A 23,707-nucleotide genomic window follows, 5' to 3' on the forward strand; every position below is an offset into this window, starting at 1 on the left:
GCAGAAGAGCGCATACGCCCTCCCCTCCCCCAGCCCTGCCTGTGAGCGCCATTCACTCAGTGAGCGGAAGAAGGTGGTTTAAACAACCGGGAATTGAGTCACCGCGGCCCCGGGGTAAGGCAGCGAGCTGCAGCCTCCTTACAGCAGCACATCGCTTTAGGAGCGTGTCCGCAGATGGGCTCAGAGATCGGCACTGAGTCCGGGGGAAGTTCAGGGGGAGTCGGAGTCTGTGTGTAACAGGCGGAGTGGAGCAAGAACTGGTCTCAGTGCGTGGAGTGAGTGGGGGAAGGGAGAGGCCATTCTCGGGCTGTGTGTGGACAGCGTGTGTCCCGGGTAAGGGAGACAGAATGGGAAGGATCTGCTGTTGACAATCATTGCTGCTTTCTCCCTGCAAATCAGTAGTGAACGTTCCTGCTTTAGTTCCAGTCTCATCGTGTTTGTTGTCATTGGACAGCGAGCAGTGGAAGCAGAGCCGGACACTGAGGATTTATACAAGGAGCATCTATTGCAGGCACCGGGTGAGAAATGTGAAGGACATGTTTTAAACAGTGGCTCTTTGTTTTTGGTTGAACGGTTAGTGCCCTGGGAGAGGGGAGTAGCAATCTGAGCTGTGTAAAAGTCCGTGCCCCATCGGGTAGTCCCATTCCTGAAGCAGGGCAGGGGTTGGGTTGTATCTGGATGTCAGTAAATTGCTGTAAATCTGCCCAACACACTTGGTGTGCAGAAGCTCAGTGCTGCAGAGGAGTCAGACACTGACACTGTTTGTATCGCTGGCTTCCCTTTGTGAATGTTCATAATGAATATTAATTGAACGATTACATTAATCACTTTAGTCTTTTCTACCTCTCCTGTTCTTGAATGATCAGAGATACCTTATCCTCCTGCAGGCAAGGAATTGAAGGAACTGGAACAAATGTGAAGTTTCCTCCACCTGAGACATAAGGAACAGTGCAACCAGCTCCTTCTCACACACAGTAGGTTCAGTACCGATCACAGTGTGCGGGTACATCGACAGGTTATCCAAATTAAACATGTTTGTGGTGCTGAATGGCCTCCTCCTATTCCTGTGTAACAGGCCCGAGGGGGCTGATGGCCACCTCCTGTTCCTAAATTAACAGACTGGAGATACTGAGTGGCCTTCTCCTGTTCCTAATGTAATAAACACGAGGGGCTTAATGGCTTCCTCCTGTTAATATGTAACAAGCTCTCGGGGCAGAATGACCTTCCCCTGTACCTGTGTATCAGGTTAGAATAGGTTGAATAGCCTCCTTTAGTTCTTATGAATAGCCACTTCTATTCCTGTGTAACAGGTTCCAGGGGCTGAATAGCCTCCTCCAGTCCCGATGGAACAAGCTCGAGGGGCTGAATGCCTTCCTCCTGTTCCCATGAAACAATCCCATGGGGATGATTGCCCTTGTCCTATTCCTAATGTAACAGACCCGAGGGGCAGAATTGTGTTGTCCTATTGCTTTTTAACTCCAGTTGCTGAATGGCCTTCTCCAGTTCCTAATGTAATCGGCTCAAGGAACTGAATGGCCTTCTCCAGTTCCTAATGTAATAGGCTTGAGGAGCTGAATGGCCTCCTCCAGTTCCTAATGTAATAGGCTCGAGGAGCTGAAAAGCCCTCTCCAGTTCCTAATGTAATAGGCTCGAGGAGCTGAATGGCCTCCTCCGGTTCCTAATGTAATAGGCTCGAGGAACTGAAAAGCCCTCTCCAGTTCCTAATGTAATAGGCTCGAGGAGCTGAATGGCCTCCTCCTCTTCCTATATAACATTCTTGACGGGTTCTATGGCCTTCTCCTGCTCCCATGTCACAGGGTCAAAGGGCTGAATGGCCTGCTCATGATCCTAATTAAACATGCTTGGGGGCTGAATGTCTTCCCCCTGTTTCTATACCACATGCTCGAGTGGCTGAATGTCCTCCCCCAGTTCCCATATAACATGCAGGAGGGGCTGAATGGCCTCCTCCAATTCCTCTAACAGGCTCGAGGGGATGAATGGTCACCTCCTGTTCCTGGTTAACAGTTCCGAGGGGTGGAATTGGCCTACTCCTGTTCCTATGTAACAGACCCGAGGGACTGAGTGGTCTTCTCCTGTTCCTAATGTAAGAAGCTCGAGGGGATGAAAAACATCCTGCTGTTCCCATGTCACAGAATCAAAGGCTGAGTGGTCTGCTCATGTTTCTAATGTTAGAGAGGCTGAATGGTCTCCACTTCTTCCCACATAACAGAATGGAAGGGCTGAATGGCATTCTCCTGATCCAATGAAACAGGCTCGAGGGGAAGAATAGCCTCATCCTGTTCCTGTCTAACAACATTCGGTGCTGAACAGCCACTTTCTGTTCCTGTGTAATAAGTTAGATGGGATGAGTGGCCTCCTCCAATTGCATTATAACATGTGCAACTGGCTTATTGGCCTCTTCCAGTTCCTATAACATTCTCGGTGGGCTGAATGGCCTCCTCCTGTTCCTATGTAACAGGTTCGAGGGACTGAATGGTCTCCCCCTGTTCCTTATGTAACACGTCGAGGGACTGAATGGCCTCCTCCAATTCTAATTTAACAGACTCTAGGAACTACATGGCCTCCTCCTGTTCCACTGTAACAGGCTCGAGGGACTGAATAGCCTCCCCCTGTTCCTTATGTAACAGACTTGTGGGACTGAATGGCCTCCTCCTGTTCCTTATGTATCAGGCTCGAGGGCCTGAATGGCCTCCCCCTGTTCCTTATGTAACAGGCTCGAGGGACTGAATGGCCTCCTGGATCCATGTGCTGTAAGGCCTCCGCAAGTTCCCAGATCCAGGGACCGTTCTTCCCTGCTGTTTTGGAAATAGCATCGGGCAGTAAACAGGAGCTCAATGCTTCTTGCCCGCCAGCTCTCTGATCGGCTCCTCGCGCTGATTATGTTTTCTCATCTCGCTCAAACGTCACAAAATGTTGCTTTCTTTTCCATCACCTCTAGAGTTATTAGCCAAGTTTGCATCGAGCACATCGTGATCTCACCAGTAACAGCACTTTCCCGACGGTTATCCACGAGGCTGCTTCTGACATTTTCTTCTGCGTAAATGTTAACCACCGTAAGTAACTGAAAAATTTCATTTCTACAACAACAACAAACATTTGCATTTATGACAGATACAGCATGAATCTCACACTCACTCACTGTACCCCTGACTGTCAGATACAGAGTGAATCCCACACTCACTCACTGTACCACTGACGCATAATAGCTCGTCTCTACTCGAAATATTTCTGAATCGCATTCATCCAATATAATGAGGAAAAAAAATTCACAGATATAGGATAAAACACACTAACATACCAGAAGCTGACAGATACAGAATAAATCCCACTCAGATACTAGAAAATGACAGGTTCAGAATAAAACCCACACTCACATACCGGAAACTGACAGGTACAGAGGAAACACACGCTCACTTACCCCAGAATGAGAGATACAGAATAAAACCCACACTCTCATACCAGAAACTAACAGGTACAGAGGAAACACACACTCACTTACCCCAGAATGAGAGATACAAAATGAATCCCACATTCACATTGCACAAACTGACATATAAAGATAAAAATCCACATTTGAATACCAGAAACTGACACCCTACACATCTACCACAAACTGACAGGTGCAGAAAAAAAACACAATCACATACCAGAAACTGGAGGTACATATTAATTCCTACACTCACACAGCAGTAACTGACCAGAACAGAATAAAATCCACATTCACAAAGCAAAAACTGACAGGTACAGAATATAATCAACACCCAGATTCCAGAAACTGTCAGGTACAGAATGCAATCCACACTTGGATACCAGAAAGTGACCGGTACAGATTAAAACCACAGTCACATATCAGAAACTGACAGGTACCGATTCAACCCCATACTCCCATACCGGAATCTGATAGGTACAGAATAAAATCCATATTCCAATCCGAAAAACTGACAGATACTGGTCAATATCCACACTTACCTTCCAGAAGCTGATGATATAGGTTAAAGTACACACTCAGATACCAGAAACTGACAGGTACAGAATAAAACCCACACTCACATACCAGAAACTGACAGGTACAGAATAAAACCCATACTCGCATATCAAAACTTGACGGGTACACAATAAATCCCAACTCACACATAGCAGAGATTGACAGGTACAGAATAAATCTCTCACTCACTTCACAAAAACTGACAGGTACAGAATAAAACACACACTCTGATACCAGAAACAGAGAGGTACCGATCACTCATTTCAAGGGGATCCTTCACTAGGAGATTGTTTATTAATCCTATCTCATTACACAGGACCAGATCTAAGATAGCCAGCACTTCAGAGAGGGAGAGGAAACCAGTGATTGTAGAATTAAACCCAGCCAGAGTCAGCACCATCAGGGGAGGGAAAGGGAAGGGAACAAGTGAGTTTAGAACTCAATTCGGCCAGAGTCAGCACCTTCAGGCGAGGAGAACCAGTGAGTGTAGAATTGAACCCAGCCAGAGTCAGTACCTTCAGTACCTTACGCCTGATTTCCAAGTGTTTTTCTGAGCGTGCAAAAATCTACACTTACTCCATTCTAAGTTAGTTTGGAGTAAGTTTTCGCTGCCTAAACTTGCAAAACGGGCGTAAGTGGCCAGACACGCTCTCTTTTGAAAAAAAATCTGTTCTAAAATGAAACTGTTCTAACTCACTAGAACTGGAGCAAACTAAATGACGAGAATTGCAATTTCTAAGATACTCCATTCTAAACTAGTTGCTCCAAGAAAATAGGAGCAACTCAGGCCAAAACTTGATCCCACTAAGTGACACTCATGAGGAAAATTCAACAAGAACTTTCACTCATCTATTTTTAGGGATATCTTCCTTATTTTAAAAATAAATTAGAAAATAGTAGTGTTGTTGCAATAGTAATCCTGCTCAGTACAAGAGGAACCGCAGGTTCAAACATTTGGTGTATGTGCTTGCACGGACGTGTCAAGGAACGGAGGGCCTTGGAAGGCATGTTCACAGATCCCTGAAGGTAGCAGGACAGGTAGATAAGGTGGTTAAGAAGGCATACAGAATACTTGCCTTTATTATCCGAGGCGCAGAATACAAGAGCAGCGAGGTTATGCTTGAACTGTATAAAACACTAGTTAGGCCACAGCTAGAGTACTGTGTGCAGTTCTGGTTACCACATTTCAGGAAAGATGTCATTGCACTAGAGAGGGTACAGAGGAGATTTAGGAGGATGTTATCAGGACTGGAGAATTTTAGTTATGAGGAAAGATTGGATAGGCTGGGGTTTTTTTTCTTTGTAACAGAGGAGGCTGAGGGGAGACCTAATTGAGGTGTATAAAATTATGAGGGGCCGAGATAGAGTGGATAGGAAGGACCTATTTCCCTTAGCAGAGGGTCAACAACCAGGGGGCGTAGATTTAAAGTGGTAGGATGTTTAGAGGGGAAATCTCTTCACCCAGAGGGTGGTGGGGGTCTGGAAACCACTGCCTGAAAGGATAGTAGAGACAGAAACCCTTGCAGCATTTAAAATGAACTTGGATTATGTATTTGAATTGTTGAGACCTACAAGGCCATGGACCAAGAGCTGAAAAGTGAGATTAGGCTGGATAGCTCTTTGTTGGCTGGCATGGACACGATGGGCTGAATGGCCTCCTTCAATGCTGTAAACTTCTGTGATTCTATGATCCTGTACTGACAGTGATGAAGTTTGTAAATTATGAGAAATATAGAAGATTAAGGGGTGATGTAATTGAGGTGTTTAAGATGATTAAAGGAGTTGATTGGGTGGATGGAGAGAAACTATTTCCTCTGGTGAGGGAGTCCATAACAACGGGACACAACCTTAAAATCAGAGCTCGGCCATTCAGGGCTAATGTCAGGAAGCACTTCCTCACACAAATGCTGATTGGCTGTTTCTCTTGTCTGGAGAGTCTAGAACTAGGGCTCATAGTCTCAGGATAACGGACGGCCATTTAGGACTGAGATGTGGAGAAATGTCTTCACTCAAAGCGTTGTGAATCTTTGGAATTCTCTGCCCCAAAGAGCTGTGGATGCTCAGTCATTGAGTGTATTCAGGGCTGAGATCGATAGATGTTTGGACAGCAAAGAAATCCAGGGATATGGGGATAGTGTGGGAAAGTGGAGTTGACGTAGAAGATCAGCCATGATCTTGTTGAATGGCGCGGCAGGCTCGAGGGGTTGTTTAGCCTACTCCTGTACCTATTTCTTATGCTCTTAAAGCATAGTGGAAATCCGGAACTCTGTTCCCCATAAAACGGAGGCTGGGGGCCAATTGAAAATCCCAAAACTGAGATTGATAAATTCTTCTTAGGCAGGGGTATTAAGGTAATGGAACCAAGGCAGGTAGACGGAGTTAAAATACTGATCAGCCACGATTAATTGAATGGTGGGACAGGCTCAAGGGGCTGAATGTCCTTTTCCTGTTCCTATGTTCCTACTTACAGTGATGACTTTTGTAAACAGCTTTTACAGGGGATTAGAAGGTGAGGATATTCAAACAGGATTAAACCTGGGCCCCTCCTGTGGCTATGACTCAGTCACACTGGGTGTTACCTTTACCCAGTGAGCCATTGGGAGGAGGCTCCAGTGACCCTGTTGGAAAATGCAGGTGAGGACAGTGGAATAGCCTGTCGACACTCACTGTCGAGGATCACACATGGAGATTGGGCACATAGGTCATACATTGGTGAGTGTAGAACTGAACCCAGCCAGAGTCAGTACCTTCAGGGGAGGAGAGGGAGGGGAACCAGTGAGTGTAGAACTGAACCCAGCCAGAGTCAGTACCTTCAGGGGAGGAGAGGGAGGGGAACCAGTGAGTGTAGAACTGAACCCAGTCAGAGTCAGCGTCTTCAGGGGAGGAGAGGAGAGAAGGATAAAATAATAGGAATATGTGCAATGTGCCTTGCTCTCTCCCTGGATCCTAAAACTACTGAACTCACTCTTCCCATCTGAAGTCTACAGGCTCTAAAACTGAAGCTTGGTGTCCCTCCGTCCCGACTCCTTCATTTACACCTCCTTCCCCCCCTTGGTTGTGTTCCACACTCTAGGCCCTGGTCCTTCCCCGGGACAAGGAGAGGACCCGCTGGGCTGACTGGCCCTGCTTTATAACATCACTGCAGTGCCTAGCAACTAACCTCCCTGAGCCGTGCTCATTATGGTCTGGGTTTAGCATTTGATGGGACAGTGTAGAGTGAGCTTTACTCTATATCTAACCCGTGCTGTACCTGCCCTGGAGTGTTTGATGGGACAGTGTCGAGGGAGCTTTACTCTGTATCTAATCCGTGCTGTACCTGCCCTGGAGTGTTTGATGGGACAGTGTAGAGAGAGCTTTACTCTGTATCTAACCCGTGTGTACCTGCCCTGGAAGTGTATAAGAAATAGGAGCAGGAGTAGGCCATTTGGACCCTCTAGCCTGCTCCGCCATTCAATAAGATCATGGCTGATCTGATCATGGATTCAGCTCCACTTCTCTGCCCGCTCCTCATAATCCTTTACTCTCTTATCGCTCAAAAATCTGTCCATCTCCGCCTTAAATATATTCAATGACCCAGCCTCCATAGCCCTCTGGGGCAGAGAATTCCACAGATTTACAACCCTCAGAAAATAAATTTCTCCTCGTCTCAGTTTTAAATGGGCGGACCCTTATTCTAAAACTATGTCCCCTAGTTTTAATTTCCACTATGAGTGGAAATATCCTTTCTGCTTCCACCCTGTCGAGCCCCCTCATTATCTTATAAGTTTCAATAAGATCACCTCTCATTCTTCTGAACTCCAATATGTCTAGGCCCAACCTACTCAACCTATCCTCATAAGTCAACCCCCTCATCTCTGGAATCAACCTAGTGAACCTTCTCTGAATATCCTCCAATGCAAGTATATCCTTCCTTAAATACGGAGACCAAAATATATGAAGGTTAAAATCGCCCATGATTATTGCCGTTCCTTTTTTACAAGTTTCCATTATTTCTTGATTTATGCTCCGTCCAATTGTGTAGCTACTATTAGGGGGCCTACAGATTATGCCCACCAGTGACTTTTTCCCTTTATTATTCCTTATCACCACCCAAACTGATTCAACCTCTTGATCCTCTGAGCCAATATCGTTTCTCATTAACGCACTGATCCCATCCTTTATTAACAATGCTACCCCACCTCCTTTTCCTTTCTGTCTGTCCTTCCGAATTGTCAAATACCCCTGAATATTTTGCTCCCAGTCTTGGTTACCTTGCAACCATGTCTCTGTAATGGCTATCAGATCATACCCATTTGTATCTATTTGTGCCGTCAATTCATCTATTTTGTTGCGAATGCTACATGCATTTAGACAAAGCTTTTCAATTTATTTTTTTCCCCTTTTTTCCCCTTGTTTCCTCTGACTTCAAACTTACTTTCTACATGTTTGATGGGACAGTATAGAGGGAGCTTTACTCTGTATCTGACCAGAACGTATTTCAGGCACACACTCGGTGCTCAGCATACCCGTAGAATACAGTGTAGAACTGAACCCAGATAGAGTTAGCACCTTCAGGGGAGGAGAGGGGAACCAGTGAGTGTGGAACTGAACCCAGCTAGAGTCAGCACCTTCAGGGGAGGAGAGGGAGGGGAACCATTGAGTGTGGAACTGAAGTCAGCCAGAGTCAGCACCTTCAGGGGAGGAAGAAAATAGCGAGAAGGAAGAAATGATGGAGATTGTGCGATGGGTTTGGATTTCCGCTCAGGGAGGAGGGATGGGGATTTACAGCTTTGGGGGGAACAAGACAGAAAAGAATGTTCCATAGAAACTAGAATTGTCTGTTCTGAATTTCTGTCCTGTCCTTACAGTGATGAGTTTTGCAAACTCCTTTCACAGGGTATTATAAGGGGAGGATTTACAGACGGGGAACTCGAACCAAACATTGTGTCAAGATCTGACAGAGTCACTCGATGCATCAGGATCTGAATATCATCGGCCTTTGAAAGGGAAAGGAGAAATGTTTGTCTGTGGGAAAAGATTTCAAACATCAGTGTGACTGGAAAAGCACCAGACACACACACCCGAGTGAGAGTGTTCCAGTGCACTGACTGCGGAAAGAGCTTTAACCAGTTACACAGCCTGAAAAAAATCGCACCATGTACAGCGGGGAGAAACTGCAAACGTGTTATGTGCGTGGGCGAGGCTTTAACTGATCGTCCAACCTGGAGAGACACAAGGATAGCCACACCATGGAGAAACCGTGGAAATGTAGTGACTGTGGGAAGGGATTCGGTTACCCATCTGAGCTGGAAATTCATCGACGCAGTCACACTGGGGAGAGGCCGTTCACCTGCTCGGTGTGTGGGAAGGGATTCACTCATTCATCCAGCCTTGTAGCTCACCAGCGAGTTCACACTGCGGAGAGACCTTTTAAATGTTTGGACTGCGGGAAATGCTTTAAAAGTTCCGGGGAACTGAGGCGCCATAAACTTGTTCACTCTGATAAGGGAGCTTTTAAATGTTCTGACTGTGAGAAAAGCTTTAAAATCAAAATGGATTTGCTGAGACATCAGCGAGTTCACACCGGGGAGAGGCCATTCACCTGCTCTGTGTGTGGGAAAGGATTCACTCAGTCATCCAGCCTCACTGCCCACCTCCTTGTTCACACCAATAAGAGGCCTTTTAAATGCTCTGACTGTGAGAAGAGCTTTAAAAGCAGAAATCAGCTGATGATGCACCAACACACTCACACTGGGGAGAGACCGTTCACCTGCTCAGAGTGTGGGAAGGGTTTCACTCAGTCATGCCATCTCACTACACACCAACTTGTTCACACTAATAAGAGGCCTTTTAACTGTTCTGATTGTGAGAAGAGCTTTAAAAGCAGAAGTAGTCTGATGATGCACCAACGCACTCACACTGGGGAGAGACCGTTCACCTGCTCTGAGTGTGGGAAGGGATTCACTTGTTCATCCAACCTGCTGAAACACCAGCGAGTTCACAAGTGATTGCAGGGTTGGATTCTGCTGTGAACCACATCGGGACTGAACCGTGTTCATTCTGATAGTCGGGCTGTGTTTCTCCTGTAACTGGGCCGGAGTTTAATTTTCTGGCTATCTGACAAATAAATCAGTTTTGGTTCCAACACACTGTGTCGATTCCTTGATTTCTCCATTATAAGAGGAGACTAATTGTTGTCCTGTTACCAACTGTTCCTTTTTTGGAACTTTTCTCCTCCATTTAACAAAGACTTGTCCTTATGCAGCACCTCACATGACCTCAGGATGTCCCAAAGTGCTTTACAGCCAATGAAGTACAACAATATCAAAGTACATTTGAAGTGCATTCACTGCTGTAGTATAGGAAATGCAGCAGATGATTTGCACACAGCAAGCTGCCATGAACAGCAATGGCCAGATAATCTGTTTGAGTGATATTGTTTGAGGGCTGATGGGGCCTCCGTTGAACGACTCATCTGAAAGATGGCAACGCCGACAATGCAGCAATCCTGTGCTGTATCTGCCCTGGGAGTGTTTGATGGGACAGTGTAGAGGGAGCATTACTCTGTATCTAACCCGTGCTGTACCTCCCCTGGAAGTGTTTGATGGGACAGTGTAGATTGAGCTTTATGTATCTAACCCGTGCTGTACCTGCCCTGGAAGTGTTTGATGGGACAGTGTAGAGGGAGCTTTACTCTGTATCTAACCCCGTGCTGTACCTGCCCTGGAAGTGTTTGATGGGACAGTGTAGATTGAGCTTTATGTATCTAACCCGTGCTGTACCTGCCCTGGAAGTGTTTGATGGGACAGTGTAGAGGGAACTTTACTCTGTATCTAACCTGTGCTGTTCCTGACTGCAGAGTGCTTCAGGCAGACAATATGATCTCAGAATACCCCATTCCCCAGCACTGACATCCATCACCTCGATGAGAACATCAGTTAACCCAAAGATAAGAGAAACCCATCAGTTCCTCCCCTGGACACAGATCCGGAGGGGCGAGTGTCCTGAACATTGTTGTACAGTGTGCTCAATAGTTCCTCCCTGGGTCTGAGCCTTTTGGTGATGATTTGAATTTGATGCCCTCGAGTTACTGACTCATCGACTGGTGGAAATAGTTTATCCTCATTTACATGATCAAATTTTGAACACCTCCCTCAGATCTCCAATTACCCTTTGTTCTAATGAAAAGAACCCCAGTTTCTCCAATCTCCCCAATAACTAAAGGCTCTTGTCCCTGGTATCATCTCAGTGAATCTCCATGGCCTCCACATCCTTCCTGGTATAAGATCCCCAAAACCTGACACAATATTCGAACTGCAGCCTAACCAATGATTTGTGCAGGTTTACATGACCTTTGCCCCATTGTACTCCACATCCCTATTTATAAAACCTCAGATCCTATGTGCTTTTTAACCACTTTATCACTTGTCCCTCCTACTTTTAAAGGTTTATGTATCTGAAGCCCTTGTAGGTTTTAGAGATATTAACATAACATGGCTAAAACACATTGACATAAAGTGGCTGATAAAATGTGCATCATGGGAAAGAGAAGTTTAATCTGAGGTAACTCAAACAATCGATTCACTGCAGACAGGTCACCATGGCAACACTGATAAGACATTCCATTCACTGAACCCACTGTTGGAATCTGTAATCAGATCAGGGGAAAGAACAGGGTTTGTCTGTTAGTAACCACAATGTAAGCTCAAACCAGAGTGAGTAACACAATAGATTAGATTATAATGTGTGATGTTTATACCTAGAATTGTGAAACTATAAGAAACAACTACTAACAGCAGGCAGGGGAGTTTAGCGATACTGACAAAATTACTGAAGAAAAGTAACTGCTGGGAACCAGGGAAAGTGTCCTTGTAAATTAGAGAAATTCCAGCTGTCTTTTCCCAGCTTCTTGCCCAAACCGAGCAGAGAAGACAAAGAAGAGTCCGGTGCCAGAGGTGGATCACTGTAGGGTATAACAGTGAGGGGAGACTGATGTAAGGGGGTAATCAGGACTGGAGACACCGGAGATCAAGCTCAGGGCGCCTGAGGTTCCATCCAGCGGGTTGACCTCGTGTCTGTTACTGTGGACACGTGGGACTTGCATGTTTACTCTGATGTGGTAGAGCACAGAGAATCTGGTCAAATTATATTTCTTAAGATATTAAAATTGCTAATAATTAATCATTGAATATATTTAAGGTGGAGATAGACAGAGTTTTGAAAGATAAGGGAGTCAAGGGTTATGGGGAGCAGGCAGGGAAGTGGAGTTGAGACCAGGATCAGATCAGCCATGATCTTATTGAATGGCAGAGCAGGCTCGAGAAGCCAGATGGCCTATTCCTGCTCCTATTTCTTATGTTCTTGTGTTCTAACAGTGGACTCTCAATCCCTAATAAGACAAGGAATTAGCTAGAATCTTACAACCCTAAATCTCTCTGCTCCTCTACTCCATTGAAAGTTTTACCATTTAATGTACATTTCCTCCCAAAATCTATCACAGCACATTTCTTTGCATTAAATTTCATTACACATCTACCTGCCCCAATTACTAACCTATGTAAAAACAATGAAGGCACTTAAAGTCCTCTTCACAGTTGGCCATGGGCCCTTTTTGGTGTTCCCTGGAGATTTTGATCATGTGCCCCATATACCAAAGCCCAGATCATTTCTCTGTATTGAGAAGAGCAATGGTCCTAACACTGACCCTGGGGACACCACTGTTTACATCCCTCCAGTCTGAAGAACATTCATTAACCACTACTCTCTGTTTTCTGCCCTTTACCCAAATTCCTCTCCACACTGCCCCATTCCCTTTAATACCGTGAGCCTTAATTTGATCAACAAGCCTCCTGTCCGGCACCTTATCAAACATCTTTTGACAATCCATCCACACAACCTCCACTGCATTTCCTTTCTCACTGCATTGTGTTATTTCCTGAATCCCTGCTGTCTGTCCTGAATCAATCCATTTCACAAACAAATGTTGCAATGTTTGCTCCACCCTTCAGGGTTCCATCTGTTTAAAGCCACAACAGAAAGGTCCCGTTTCCTCCTGGAGTTTGAGAGAAATCAGCTTTAACAATGGGGCAGAGTTTCAGCCAATCAGGGACATCCGGGCTCATCCCCGCCCACTGGGTGCCGCAAGCCCCGCCCCTCAGACACTGATTGGTTGGAGGACCATCCGACTGCTGCTCTGGCCCCGCCCCGCTCTTCCTAATCTCTGAGGGGTCTTCACACACACCGCGTGTGGGCCCAGGCCCGAGAGACAACACTCCGCATTATCCACCTCCCCACAACTACCCGCCAGTTTCAGACACAAACTCCGGGACAACTAGGAAGTGCCGGGAAATCCCCAGCGAGCGTCTGTAAATGGAGGAGAAATGGGGACTGGTCAGGGAGTGTCTATAAATGGAGGAGAATAGGGGACTGGTCAGGGGGTGTCTGTAAATGGAGAAATGGGGACTGGTCAGGGAGCATCTGTAAATGAAGGAGAAATGGGGACTGGTTAGGGAGCATCTGTAAATGGAGGAGAAATGGGGACTGGTCAGGGAGCGTCTGTAAATGGAGGAGAAATGGGGACTGGTCAAGTAGTGTCTGTAAATGAAGAAATGGGGACTGGTCAGGTAGCGTCTGTAAATGGAGGAGAAATGGCGACTGGTTAAGGAGCGTCTGTAAATGGAGGAGAAATGGGGACTGGTCAGGGAGTGTCTGTAAATGTAGAAATGGAGACTGGTCAGGGAGCATCTCTAAATGGAGGAGAAATGAGGACTGGTCAGGAAGCATCTGTAAATTAAGGCAAAATTACTATTTTTAGTTAACAAATGTATCAGTGATTTTAATGGGACTCTTCCTGTGCCCCAGCTCTTGTAAATATTGGCTGTAAAAGGACCAGACTCTCAGGAGGCTCCACACCACTGGCTGCTTCTATGTCAGTGATCTCCCATCACATTAATGTGCGTCTGCTGTGTGTGTTTAATAAAGTGCCAAGAGCACTTCACAAAAAGTAGGGAACCAGTGAGTGTAGAACTGATCCCAGCCAGAGTCAGCAGTTTCAGGGGAGGAGACGGAGGGGAACCAAAAATTGAGGAGCACCCCTTCAGGTAACTATACAGGGACTGCAACCTCTCACATTGAATATATACATGGGCCATGGACTCCTCTAGGCTGCAAAACACAAACCAGCCTTCGAGTCTGGAAGGGCGTTAAGAACTCTCTTGCTGCTGAAACTCTCATCCATGCCTTTGTTACCTCTAGACTTGACTACTCCAACTCACTCCTGGCTGGCCTCCCACATTCTATACTACATAAACTTGAGGTCATCCAAAACTCAGCAGCCTGTGTCCTAACTCACACCAAGTCACGATCACCCCTGTGCTTTCTGACCTACGCTGGCTCCCGGTTACACAACACCTCGATTTCAAAATTCTCATCCTTGTTTACAAATCACTCCATGGCCTCACCCCTCCCTGTCTTTTTCAGCCTCACAGCCCCACAAGACGTCTGTGCTCCTCAAATTCTGCCCTCTTGAACAACCCTCATTATCTCTACTCAACCATCGGTGGCTATGCCTTCAGCTGTTTGGGCCCCAAGCTCTGGAACTCCCTCCCTAAACCTCAGTCTCTAGCTGTCTTTCCTCCTTTAAGACGCTCCTTAAAACCTACCTCTTTAACCAAGCTTTCGGTCATCTGCTTTTGTGGCTCGGTGTCAAATTTATGTTGTGTCTTGTTAACACTGCTGTGAAGCACCTTGGGACGATTTACTACGTTAAAGGCGCTATATAAATAAAAGTTATTATAAAAACCGTTTCACACGACTGTTCCATGCAACACTCTCCACCCCAGATCCCCAATGGTGCAGGGAAGGACCCCTGCGTAGAGAGCCCTCCATTGGGGATCTCCGCCTCGGCTGGACAGCAGGATGTCCCACCATTGCGACTGAGACTGGGCAATGAACAAAATTCATCAATCAATATACACAGACCTGAGTGCCCGGGTTCTCAGTCCTGGAGCCAAGTACGCTGGCCGCCACTTTTCCATCACTAACTCGCACCTTAAGCCCGGCCCAGTCACTAAATGCTTTCTAACTGTGATTCTAACTCTGGTGGAAAGCTATGAGGCCTCATTTTATTGTGCGACCCGAGAGGCTTTTAATGGCTTCAATAAACTGGCAATAAGATTTTTATTTTAAAAATTGGAAAGTGGTGAAAAATGCCACTTGGGCTGCCTCAAAACTCAGAGAAACCCACTTCATCAGCGCCCGTGCCACAGGGCTCAATATCCACCCCCTCCCACCACTGGTGCACTGTGTCTGCAGTATGTACGGTCTTACAAAATGACCACGGTCAGGTCGTGTGGAGTCAAAGGTCAGGTAACAGAATGAATGGAAATATGGCAAAAAACTGCCCTCAACTCCAACAAATGATTCCTGTTTTGCAGCCATCTTTCCATCCATTCTGCTGCCTGGCCCTTCACTCCACGTGGCCTGACTTTGATCATCTTGTAGATCTTACATATTGTTGTGGATAGCAAGCTGGTTACAAAACAGGAAACAGAGTAGGGTTAAGAGTAGCTACTCAGACTGGCAATAGGTGGGAGGTGGTGTTCCCCAGGGATCAGTGCTGGGAGCACTGTTCTGGCAATAGGTGGGAGGTGGTGTTCCACAGGGATCGGTGCTGGGACCACTGTTCTGGCATTAGGTGGGAGGTGGTGTTCCACAAGGATCAGTGCTGGGACCGCTGTTCTGGTAATAGGTGGGAGGTGGTGTTCCACAGGGATCGGTGCTGGGATCACTGTTCTGGCAATAGGTGGGCAGTGGTGTACCACAGGGATCAGTGCTGGGACCACTGTTCTGGCAATAGGTGGGAGGTGCTGTTCCACAGGGATCGGTGCTGGGACCACTGTTCTGGCAATAGGTGGGAGGTGGTGTTCCACAGGGATCAGTGCTGGGACTACTGTTCTGGCAATAGGTGGGAGGTGGTGTTCCACAGGGATCGGTGCTGGGACCGCTGTTCACGCAATAGGTGGGAGGTGGTTCCACAGGGATCGGTGCTGGGACCACTGTTCTGGCAATAGGTGGGAGGTGGTTCCACAGGGATCGGTGCTGGGACCACTGTTCTGGCAATAGGTGGGAGGTGATGTTCCACAGGGATTGGTGCTGGGACCACTGTTGTTCACTAATTAAATAAAGGATTTGGACTCGGGAATGAGAAGTAAAATTTCCAAATTTTTAGATGACACAAATTGGGAGGTAGAGTTAATACTGAGGAAGACTGTGACAAAATGCAAGACATTAATAAGTTTGCAGAATGCGTGTGTAATTGGGAAATGAATTTCAGTATAGATCAGTGTGAGGTGGTGCGTTTTGGTAGGAAGAATAAGGAGGCCACATTCTATTTGGGAAATAAGAGTCTAAATGGGGCCGAGGGCCAAAGGGATCGAGCGGTACAGATACACAAATCACTAAAAGTAGTGACGCAGGTTAATACGGCCATTTTAAAAAGCAAACAAAGCACTGGGGTTCATTTCTAAAGGAACCTTCTGTTCCATGCCCAGGAGTCTGAACCATGGAAGAGAGCGGCTGGGAACATTTCTTACACAGCTCAAGATTAACCCGCACGGCGACTTTGTTGTCAGTGCAGAGAGACGAGAAAGACCAAAGTGCTGTTTGCCCCTCTCCCTGAAGGACTGTGTCCAGGCTGAAGTTCTGTTTCACCCATACAATCCTCCCCCCAGATTGTCCTCTCTGAGCTCCAGCCAGGTGATGCTAAACACTCAGGTGGGAAAGACAAAAATCCACAGCAATGTGTTTAAAGCAAAGCTGATTTATTTCCCATTCATCCAGAATATTAAACTCCAGCCCAGTTATAGGGTTATTAAGCAGAAACAAACCCCAACTGTCAGAATGAACATGGTTCAGTCCTGGATGTGACTAACAGCAGCAACAACAGCAGAATCCATCCCCTGCAGTCACTTGTGAACTCGCTGGTGTGTCAGCAGATGGATGAACGAGTGAATCCCTTCCCACACTCAGAGCAGGTGAACGGTCTCTCCCCACTGTGAACATGTTAATGGTACATCAGTTCCCCAGAGCTTTTATAGCAGTTCCCACAGTCCGGACATTTAAAAGGTCTCTCGTCAGTGTGAACTCGCTGGTGTATCAGAAGGTAGGATGAACGAGTGAATCCCTTCCCACACTCGGAGCAGGTGAACGGCCTCTCCCCGGTGTGACTGCGCTTGTGTCTCGATAGGCCAGAGATTCGGCTGAAGCCTCGTCCACACACAGAACACGTGTACACTTTCTCCCCACTGTCAACGGTGCTTTTTGCTTCTATATTGAGAGGCCGATGATATTCAGGTCCCGATGAATCGAGTGACGCGGTCAGATCTTGATGCGGTGTGCGATTTGAGTTTCCCGTTGGCAAATCCTCCCCTCCCCTGTAAAATTAATTTAGAACAGGAAAAAGGCAGTGTGAGAGAGAACATACAAAGAGGCAGGTTAGTAATTTAAACTTAATGAATCTGCTAATTTGTGGGGGTGGCATGACAACAAAGTGACCTTGAAAGCGGCCGGATTGTCGTAAAAACCCAACTGGTTCACTAATGTCTGACTCTGGCTGGGTTCAGTTCTACACTCACTGGTTCTCCTCCCCTGAAGGTGCTGACTCTGGCTGGGTTCAGTTCTACACTCACCAGTTTCTCTCCAATATGTGACTCATGTGCCCAATGTCCATGTGTGAACCTCGACAGTGAGTGTCGACAGGCTATTCCATTGCCCTCACCTGAGGCCTCATCATGCATTTTCCAGCAGGGTCACTGGACTATCCTCCCAATGGCTCAGTGGCTACAGGCACTGACCAGTGTGACTGAGTCACATTCACAGGAGGGGCCCAGGTTTAATCCCCTCGGCGTATCCTCCCCTTCTAAACCCCTGTAAAAGCTGTTTACAAAAGTCATCACTGGAACATAGAAAGAGGAATAGGCCATTCGGCCCCTTGAGCCTGTTCAATTGGCCCCCAGTCTCAGTTATATGGAAAACATCGAGTTCTGCATTTCCACAACCCTTTACGAACATAAGAAATTGGAGCAGGAGTAGGCCCATTGGCCCCTTGAGCCTGCTCCACCATTCAGTAAGATCATGGCTGATCTTTTACCTCAACTCCACTCTGGTTACCGACCCTTCTGACACTGAAAATTGTTTCTCCTTCTTAAGAGGGTTGGCGGGCTGGAGGAGGTTACAGAGATAGGGAGGGGCGAGGCCTTGGAGGGATTTGAACAAGAGGAGGAGTATTTTAAAGGCTGAAGTCACCAGCCATCTCCCCCAGTGCAGAATGTGACTCATTACGAACAGGAAGGATTTTTGTTTAACTACTAAAGATGCATAATGAGGGGGAAATCAGTCTCTGTACCTTTAACTAACAGCAACATGGAAAGAGGGAAATCTTTAAACACCTGGTCCACTTGGCACCAAAGTTTCTGAAACTCATAATAGGAACTCCAGGGAAACAAAATAGCTATGTTGATAAAGGATGGAATCACTGCAATAGTGAGAAATGACATTGGCTCGAATGATCAGGATGTTGAAACAGTTTGGGTGGAGATAAGGAATAATAAAAGGGGAAAAAGTCACTGGTGGGCATAGTCTATAGGCCCCCTAACAGTAGCAATTCTGTTGGTCAGAGTATAAACCAAGAAATAGTGGGGGCTTGTAAAAAGGGAACAGCAATAATAATGGGGGATTTTAACCTCTGTATTTATTGGACAAATCAAATTGGTCAGGATAGCCCTGAGGAAGAATTCATAGAGTGCATAAGGGACGGGTTCCTTGAGCAATATGTAACGGAACCAACCAGGGGAAAGGCGATCTTAGATCTAGTCCTGTGTAATGAGACAGGATTAATAAACAATCTCCTAGTAAAGGATCCATTTGGAATGAGTGACCATAGCATGGTTAAATTTCAAATTCAGATGGGGGGGCGAGAAAGTTGGATCTCAAACCAGCGTACTAAGGTTAAATAAAGGAGAGAAAAAGTTATGAGGGCAGAGTTTGATAAAGTGGACTGGGAAAATAGATTAAAGTATAGGACAGTTGATGAACAGTGGCGTACATTTAAGGAGCTAGTTCATAACTCAAGAAAAATACATTCAAGTGAGGAGGAAAGGGTGTAAAAGAAAAAATAGCTATCCATGGCTAACTAAAGAAATAAAGGATGGTACCTAATTAAAAACAAGGGCATACAAAGTGGCCAAAACTAGTGGGAGGACAGAAGATTGGGACGCTTTTAAAAACCAGCAAAGAATGACCAAAAAAATGATTAAGGGAAGGTAGACTATGAAAGTAAACTAGCACAAAATATAAAAACAGATAGCAAAACTAAGACAGTAATAAGAATATAACAGAACCAAACCCTAAACAATAATTTAAAAAATTTATATTTTTTATTATTTAAATCAAAAAACAAACATTTATGGAAAGTAAGGGAAAAGGAGATATACGGCAGAAAAGAAACAAACAAACCAGTAGGAAAATAAAACATTAGACCCCTCCCACAAAAAATGCCCACCCCAAACCACGGGTATTCAACTCGGTGTGGCATCACATACTAACAGAACAAAAAGATGGCGGGCTTCTACATTTTCACCTAACAAACAGTTGGGCAACAGACTACAAAAACATAGAAAATAGGTGCAGGAGTAGGCCATTCGGCCCTTCGAGCACAGCAGAGGGAGAAATAAGGACCATAAGACCAGACAAAACAAACAATTAACACCACATCACTGAGAGAAGCAGGAGCTTTAAATAGTTCTTGTCCCTGCTCACAGCCCTTCTCGTTTTGACTGACCTAGCGGAAGGTGAGGAGCTCTAAACCCTCCATAACCTCTCACTGTACGTTTTTCATTCTAATAGCCTCTGACCCTTGAACCCCCCCCCCCCCCCCCCCCCTGCTTTCCCCGGCCTGTGGTGAAGCCCCAGTCAGGGTGAAAGGTGAGGCCGACAGACTACAATCAGCCACCGAGACACGGATCATGGAGTGAGTATAAATCCCCCCGGACCTTTCCTCCCCCTCCCTGGTGGATTTCTCTCTCACTCTCTCAGATTTCGGACCCACGGTGCTCCTGTCCCATTAGTTACAATCAATGTCAGTGTGTGCCGCCGGGCCTGATGTCTCTGTCCCCTTGCCCCACAACAGGGCATTATTGCCGTGGTACCGGAGTGTACACAGACAAAAATACATCGAAAAACAAGAGCAAAGTGCGTCCTAAACCCCCCGCCCCATCATTCATAAACACAACCCTCACCCAAACAGTTAAAACAAGGTCATTTGTTGTTATTAAACAATTAAATTAAAAATCCAAAAATAAAAATCAGACAATCACACCACCAAAGTACAAAACTCAGTCTCCCCAAAGAACGTAACAGCGACTTAAAATCAACCTAAAAAACCCGGAGACGGATTCCCTTCCCCGGGACCTCCGCTCCAACCCGCCTCCCTCCCGGGCCACACAGAAATCCAGCCCGAGGCTCATCATCGGCACTAGGCCCGAACACACAAACCACCGATTGACCCGAGACACCATCCCGAAAACCGCACTAACCCCCAGCCCCCCGCACACCCTGACCCAGGGCCCGAGGCCCGGATATAGTCGCACAAAAATTACATTTAAAATAATAAAATAAAGTCGGGAATCTCTGGAAAACAGAGAGTAGCAAGAAACGGCAGTCGAGGAGGCGGGAGCTCGGAGCAGTCAGTCGAGGAGGCGGGAGCTCGGAGCAGCTCGAGTCCGGGGTCGGCGAGAGGCCTATAAAGGCCAGCGGGAGCTCGGAGCAGTCAGTCGAGGAGGCGGGAGCTCGGAGCAGCGCGAGTCCGGGGTCGGCGAGAGGCCTATAAAGGCCAGCGGGAGCTCGGAGCAGTCAGTCGAGGAGGCGGGAGCTCGGAGCAGCTCGAGTCCGGGGTCGGCGAGAGGCCTATAAAGGCCAGCGGGAGCTCGGAGCAGTCAGTCGAGGAGGCGGGAGCTCGGAGCAGCGCGAGTCCGGGGTCGGCGAGAGGCCTATAAAGGCCAGCGGGAGCTCGGAGCAGTCAGTCGAGGAGGCGGGAGCTCGGAGCAGCGCGAGTCCGGGGTCGGCGAGAGGCCTATAAAGGCCAGCGGGAGTCGAGCAGTCAGTCGAGGAGGCGGGAGCTCGGAGCAGCGCGAGTCCGGGGTCGGCGAGAGGCCTATAAAGGCCAGCGGGAGCTCGGAGCAGTCAGTCGAGGAGGCGGGAGCTCGGAGCAGCGCGAGTCCGGGGTCGGCGAGAGGCGTACCGGTGCAGCTACAGGGAGAAGGCAAAAAAACAAAGGTGACGTCACAGCCTAGGGGGTAAGTGATTGGCTGGTGATTGGTGAGTAGTTTTTCTTTTTCTTCTTATATTGGTCAGTAACTTTTAACATTGTTATTACCAGTTTAAGTGTATCTAAGGGTTAAGACATGGCAGGAGAGCTCGGTCGGGTGTTATGCTCCTCCTGTACCATGTGGGAACTCGGGGACGCTTCCGGTGTCCCTGACGACTATGTGTGCGGGAAGTGTATCCGCCTCCAGCTCCTGACGGTCCGCGTTACGGAATTGGAGCTGAAGGTGGATTTACTCTGGAGCATCCACGATGCTGAGAATGACGTGAGTATCACGTGTAGTGAGTTGGTCTTACCACAGGGAAAGGGTCCACAGCCAGATAGGGAATGGAAGACCAACAGGAAGAGTAGAGCAAGGAAGGTAGTGCAGGGGTCCCCTGCGGTCATCCCCCTGCAAAACAGATACACCGCTTTGGGTACTGTTGAGGGGAATGACTCATCAGGGGAGGGCAGCAGCAGCCAAGTTCATGGCACCGTGGCTGGCTCTGCTGCACAGGAGGGCAAGAAAAAGAGTGGGAGAGCGATAGTGATAGGGGATTCAATTGTGAGGGGAATAGATAGGCGTTTCTGCGGCCGCAACCGAGACTCCAGGATGGTATGTTGCCTCCCTGGTGCAAGGGTCAAGGATGTCTCGGAGCGGGTGCAGGACATTCTGAAATGGGAGGGAGAACAGCCAGTTGTCGTGGTGCACATTGGTACCAACGACATAGGCAAAAAAAGGGATGAGGTCCTACGAAACGAATTTAAGGAGCTAGGAGCTAAATTAAAAAGTAGGACCTCAAAAGTAGTAATCTCGGGATTGCTACCAGTGCCACGTGATAGTCAGAGTAGGAATCGCAGGATAGCGCAGATGAATACGTGGCTTGAGCAGTGGTGCAGCAGGGAGGGATTCAAATTCCTGGGGCATTGGGACCGGTTCTGGGGGAGGTGGGACCAGTACAAACCGGACGGTCTGCACCTGGGCAGGACTGGAACCAATGTCCTCGGGGGAGTGTTTGCTAGTGCTGTTGGGGAGGATTTAAACTAATATGGCAGGGGGATGGGAACCAATGCAGGGAGACAGAGGGAAACAAAAAGGAGCCAAAAGCAAAAGACAGAAAGGAGATGAGGAAAAGTGTAGGGCAGAGAAACCCAAGGCAAAGAACAAAAAGGGCCACTGTACAGCAAAATTCTAAAAGGACAAAGGGTGTTAATAAAACAAGCCTGAAGGCTTTGTGTCTTAATGCAAGGAGTATCCGCAATAAGGTGGATGAATTAATTGTGCAAATAGATGTTAACAAATATGATGTGATTGGGATTACGGAGACGTGGCTCCAGGATGATCAGGGCTGGGAACTCAACATTCAGGGGTATTCGACATTCAGGAAGGATAGAATAAAAGGAAAAGGAGGTGGGGTAGCATTGCTGGTTAAAGAGGAGATTAATGCAATAGTTAGGAAAGACATTAGCTTGGATGATGTGGAATCTATATGGGTAGAGCTGCAGAACACCAAAGGGCAAAAAACGTTAGTAGGAGTTGTGTACAGACCTCCAAACAGTAATAGGGATGTTGGGGAGGGCATCAAACAGGAAATTAGGGGTGCATGCAATAAAGGTGTAGCAGTTATAATGGGTGACTTTAATATGCACATAGATTGGGCTAGCCAAACTGGAAGCAATACAGTGGAGGAGGATTTCCTGGAGTGCATAAGGGATGGTTTTCTAGACCAATATGTTGAGGAACCAACTAGGGGGGAGGCCATCTTGGACTGGGTGTTGTGTAATGAGAGAGGATTAATTAGCAATCTCATTGTGCGAGGCCCCTTGGGGAAGAGTGACCATAATATGGTGGAATTCTGCATTAGGATGGAGAATGAAACAGTAAATTCAGAGACCATGGTCCAGAACTTAAAGAAGGGTAACTTTGAAGGTATGAGGCGAGAATTGGCTAGGATAGATTGGCGAATGATACTTAGGGGGTTGACTGTGGATGGGCAATGGCAGACATTTAGAGACCGCATGGATGAAGTACAACAATTGTACATTCCTGTCTGGCGTAAAAATAAAAAGGGGAAGGTGGCTCAACCGTGGCTATCTAGGGAAATCAGGGATAGTATTAAAGCCAAGGAAGTGGCATACAAATTGGCCAGAAATAGCAGCGAACCTGGGGACTGGGAGAAATTTAGAACTCAGCAGAGGAGGACAAAGGGTTTGATTAGGACAGGGAAAATGGAGTACGAGAAGAAGCTTGCAGGGAACATTAAGGCGGATTGCAAAAGTTTCTATAGGTATGTAAAGAGAAAAAGGTTGGTGAAGACAAACGTAGGTCCCCTGCAGTCAGAATCAGGGGAAGTCATAACGGG

At 47.0% G+C, this 23,707-nt stretch overlaps 2 protein-coding genes across 9 annotated transcripts in view; one reads left to right on the forward strand and one right to left on the reverse strand.

Annotated features, from left to right (window-relative positions):
- Positions 1 to 23,707, forward strand: part of LOC139273675 (zinc finger protein 420-like) — a 37,335-nt gene continuing 13,628 nt past the window's right edge. The window contains exons 1-4 of the mRNA XM_070890712.1: positions 1 to 114; positions 888 to 974; positions 2,960 to 3,074; positions 8,882 to 9,981. Of these exons, the coding sequence (XP_070746813.1) occupies positions 9,235 to 9,981 (747 nt within the window). The 5' untranslated portion in view covers positions 1 to 114; positions 888 to 974; positions 2,960 to 3,074; positions 8,882 to 9,234. The remainder of the gene's footprint in view (positions 115 to 887; positions 975 to 2,959; positions 3,075 to 8,881; positions 9,982 to 23,707) is intronic.
- LOC139273651 (gastrula zinc finger protein XlCGF67.1-like) overlaps positions 16,790 to 23,707 on the reverse strand; it is a 46,399-nt gene continuing 39,481 nt past the window's right edge. For 4 of the 8 annotated variants that reach the window (XR_011595273.1, XR_011595280.1, XR_011595278.1 and 1 more), the window contains one exon: positions 16,790 to 17,418. Coding sequence is in view for 1 of the 8 variants with exons in the window: in XM_070890679.1 (XP_070746780.1) it covers positions 17,049 to 17,418 (370 nt within the window). In the remaining 7 variants the exon portion in view is untranslated. Of the gene's footprint in view, positions 17,419 to 18,389; positions 19,885 to 20,640; positions 21,017 to 21,416; positions 21,501 to 23,707 lie in introns of those variants that run through there. The other 4 variants (XR_011595277.1, XR_011595279.1, XR_011595274.1 and 1 more) reach the window with 4 other exon arrangements.

The sequence above is a fragment of the Pristiophorus japonicus genome, chromosome 9 (genome assembly GCF_044704955.1).
Source record: "Pristiophorus japonicus isolate sPriJap1 chromosome 9, sPriJap1.hap1, whole genome shotgun sequence".
NCBI lineage: Eukaryota > Metazoa > Chordata > Chondrichthyes > Pristiophoridae > Pristiophorus > Pristiophorus japonicus.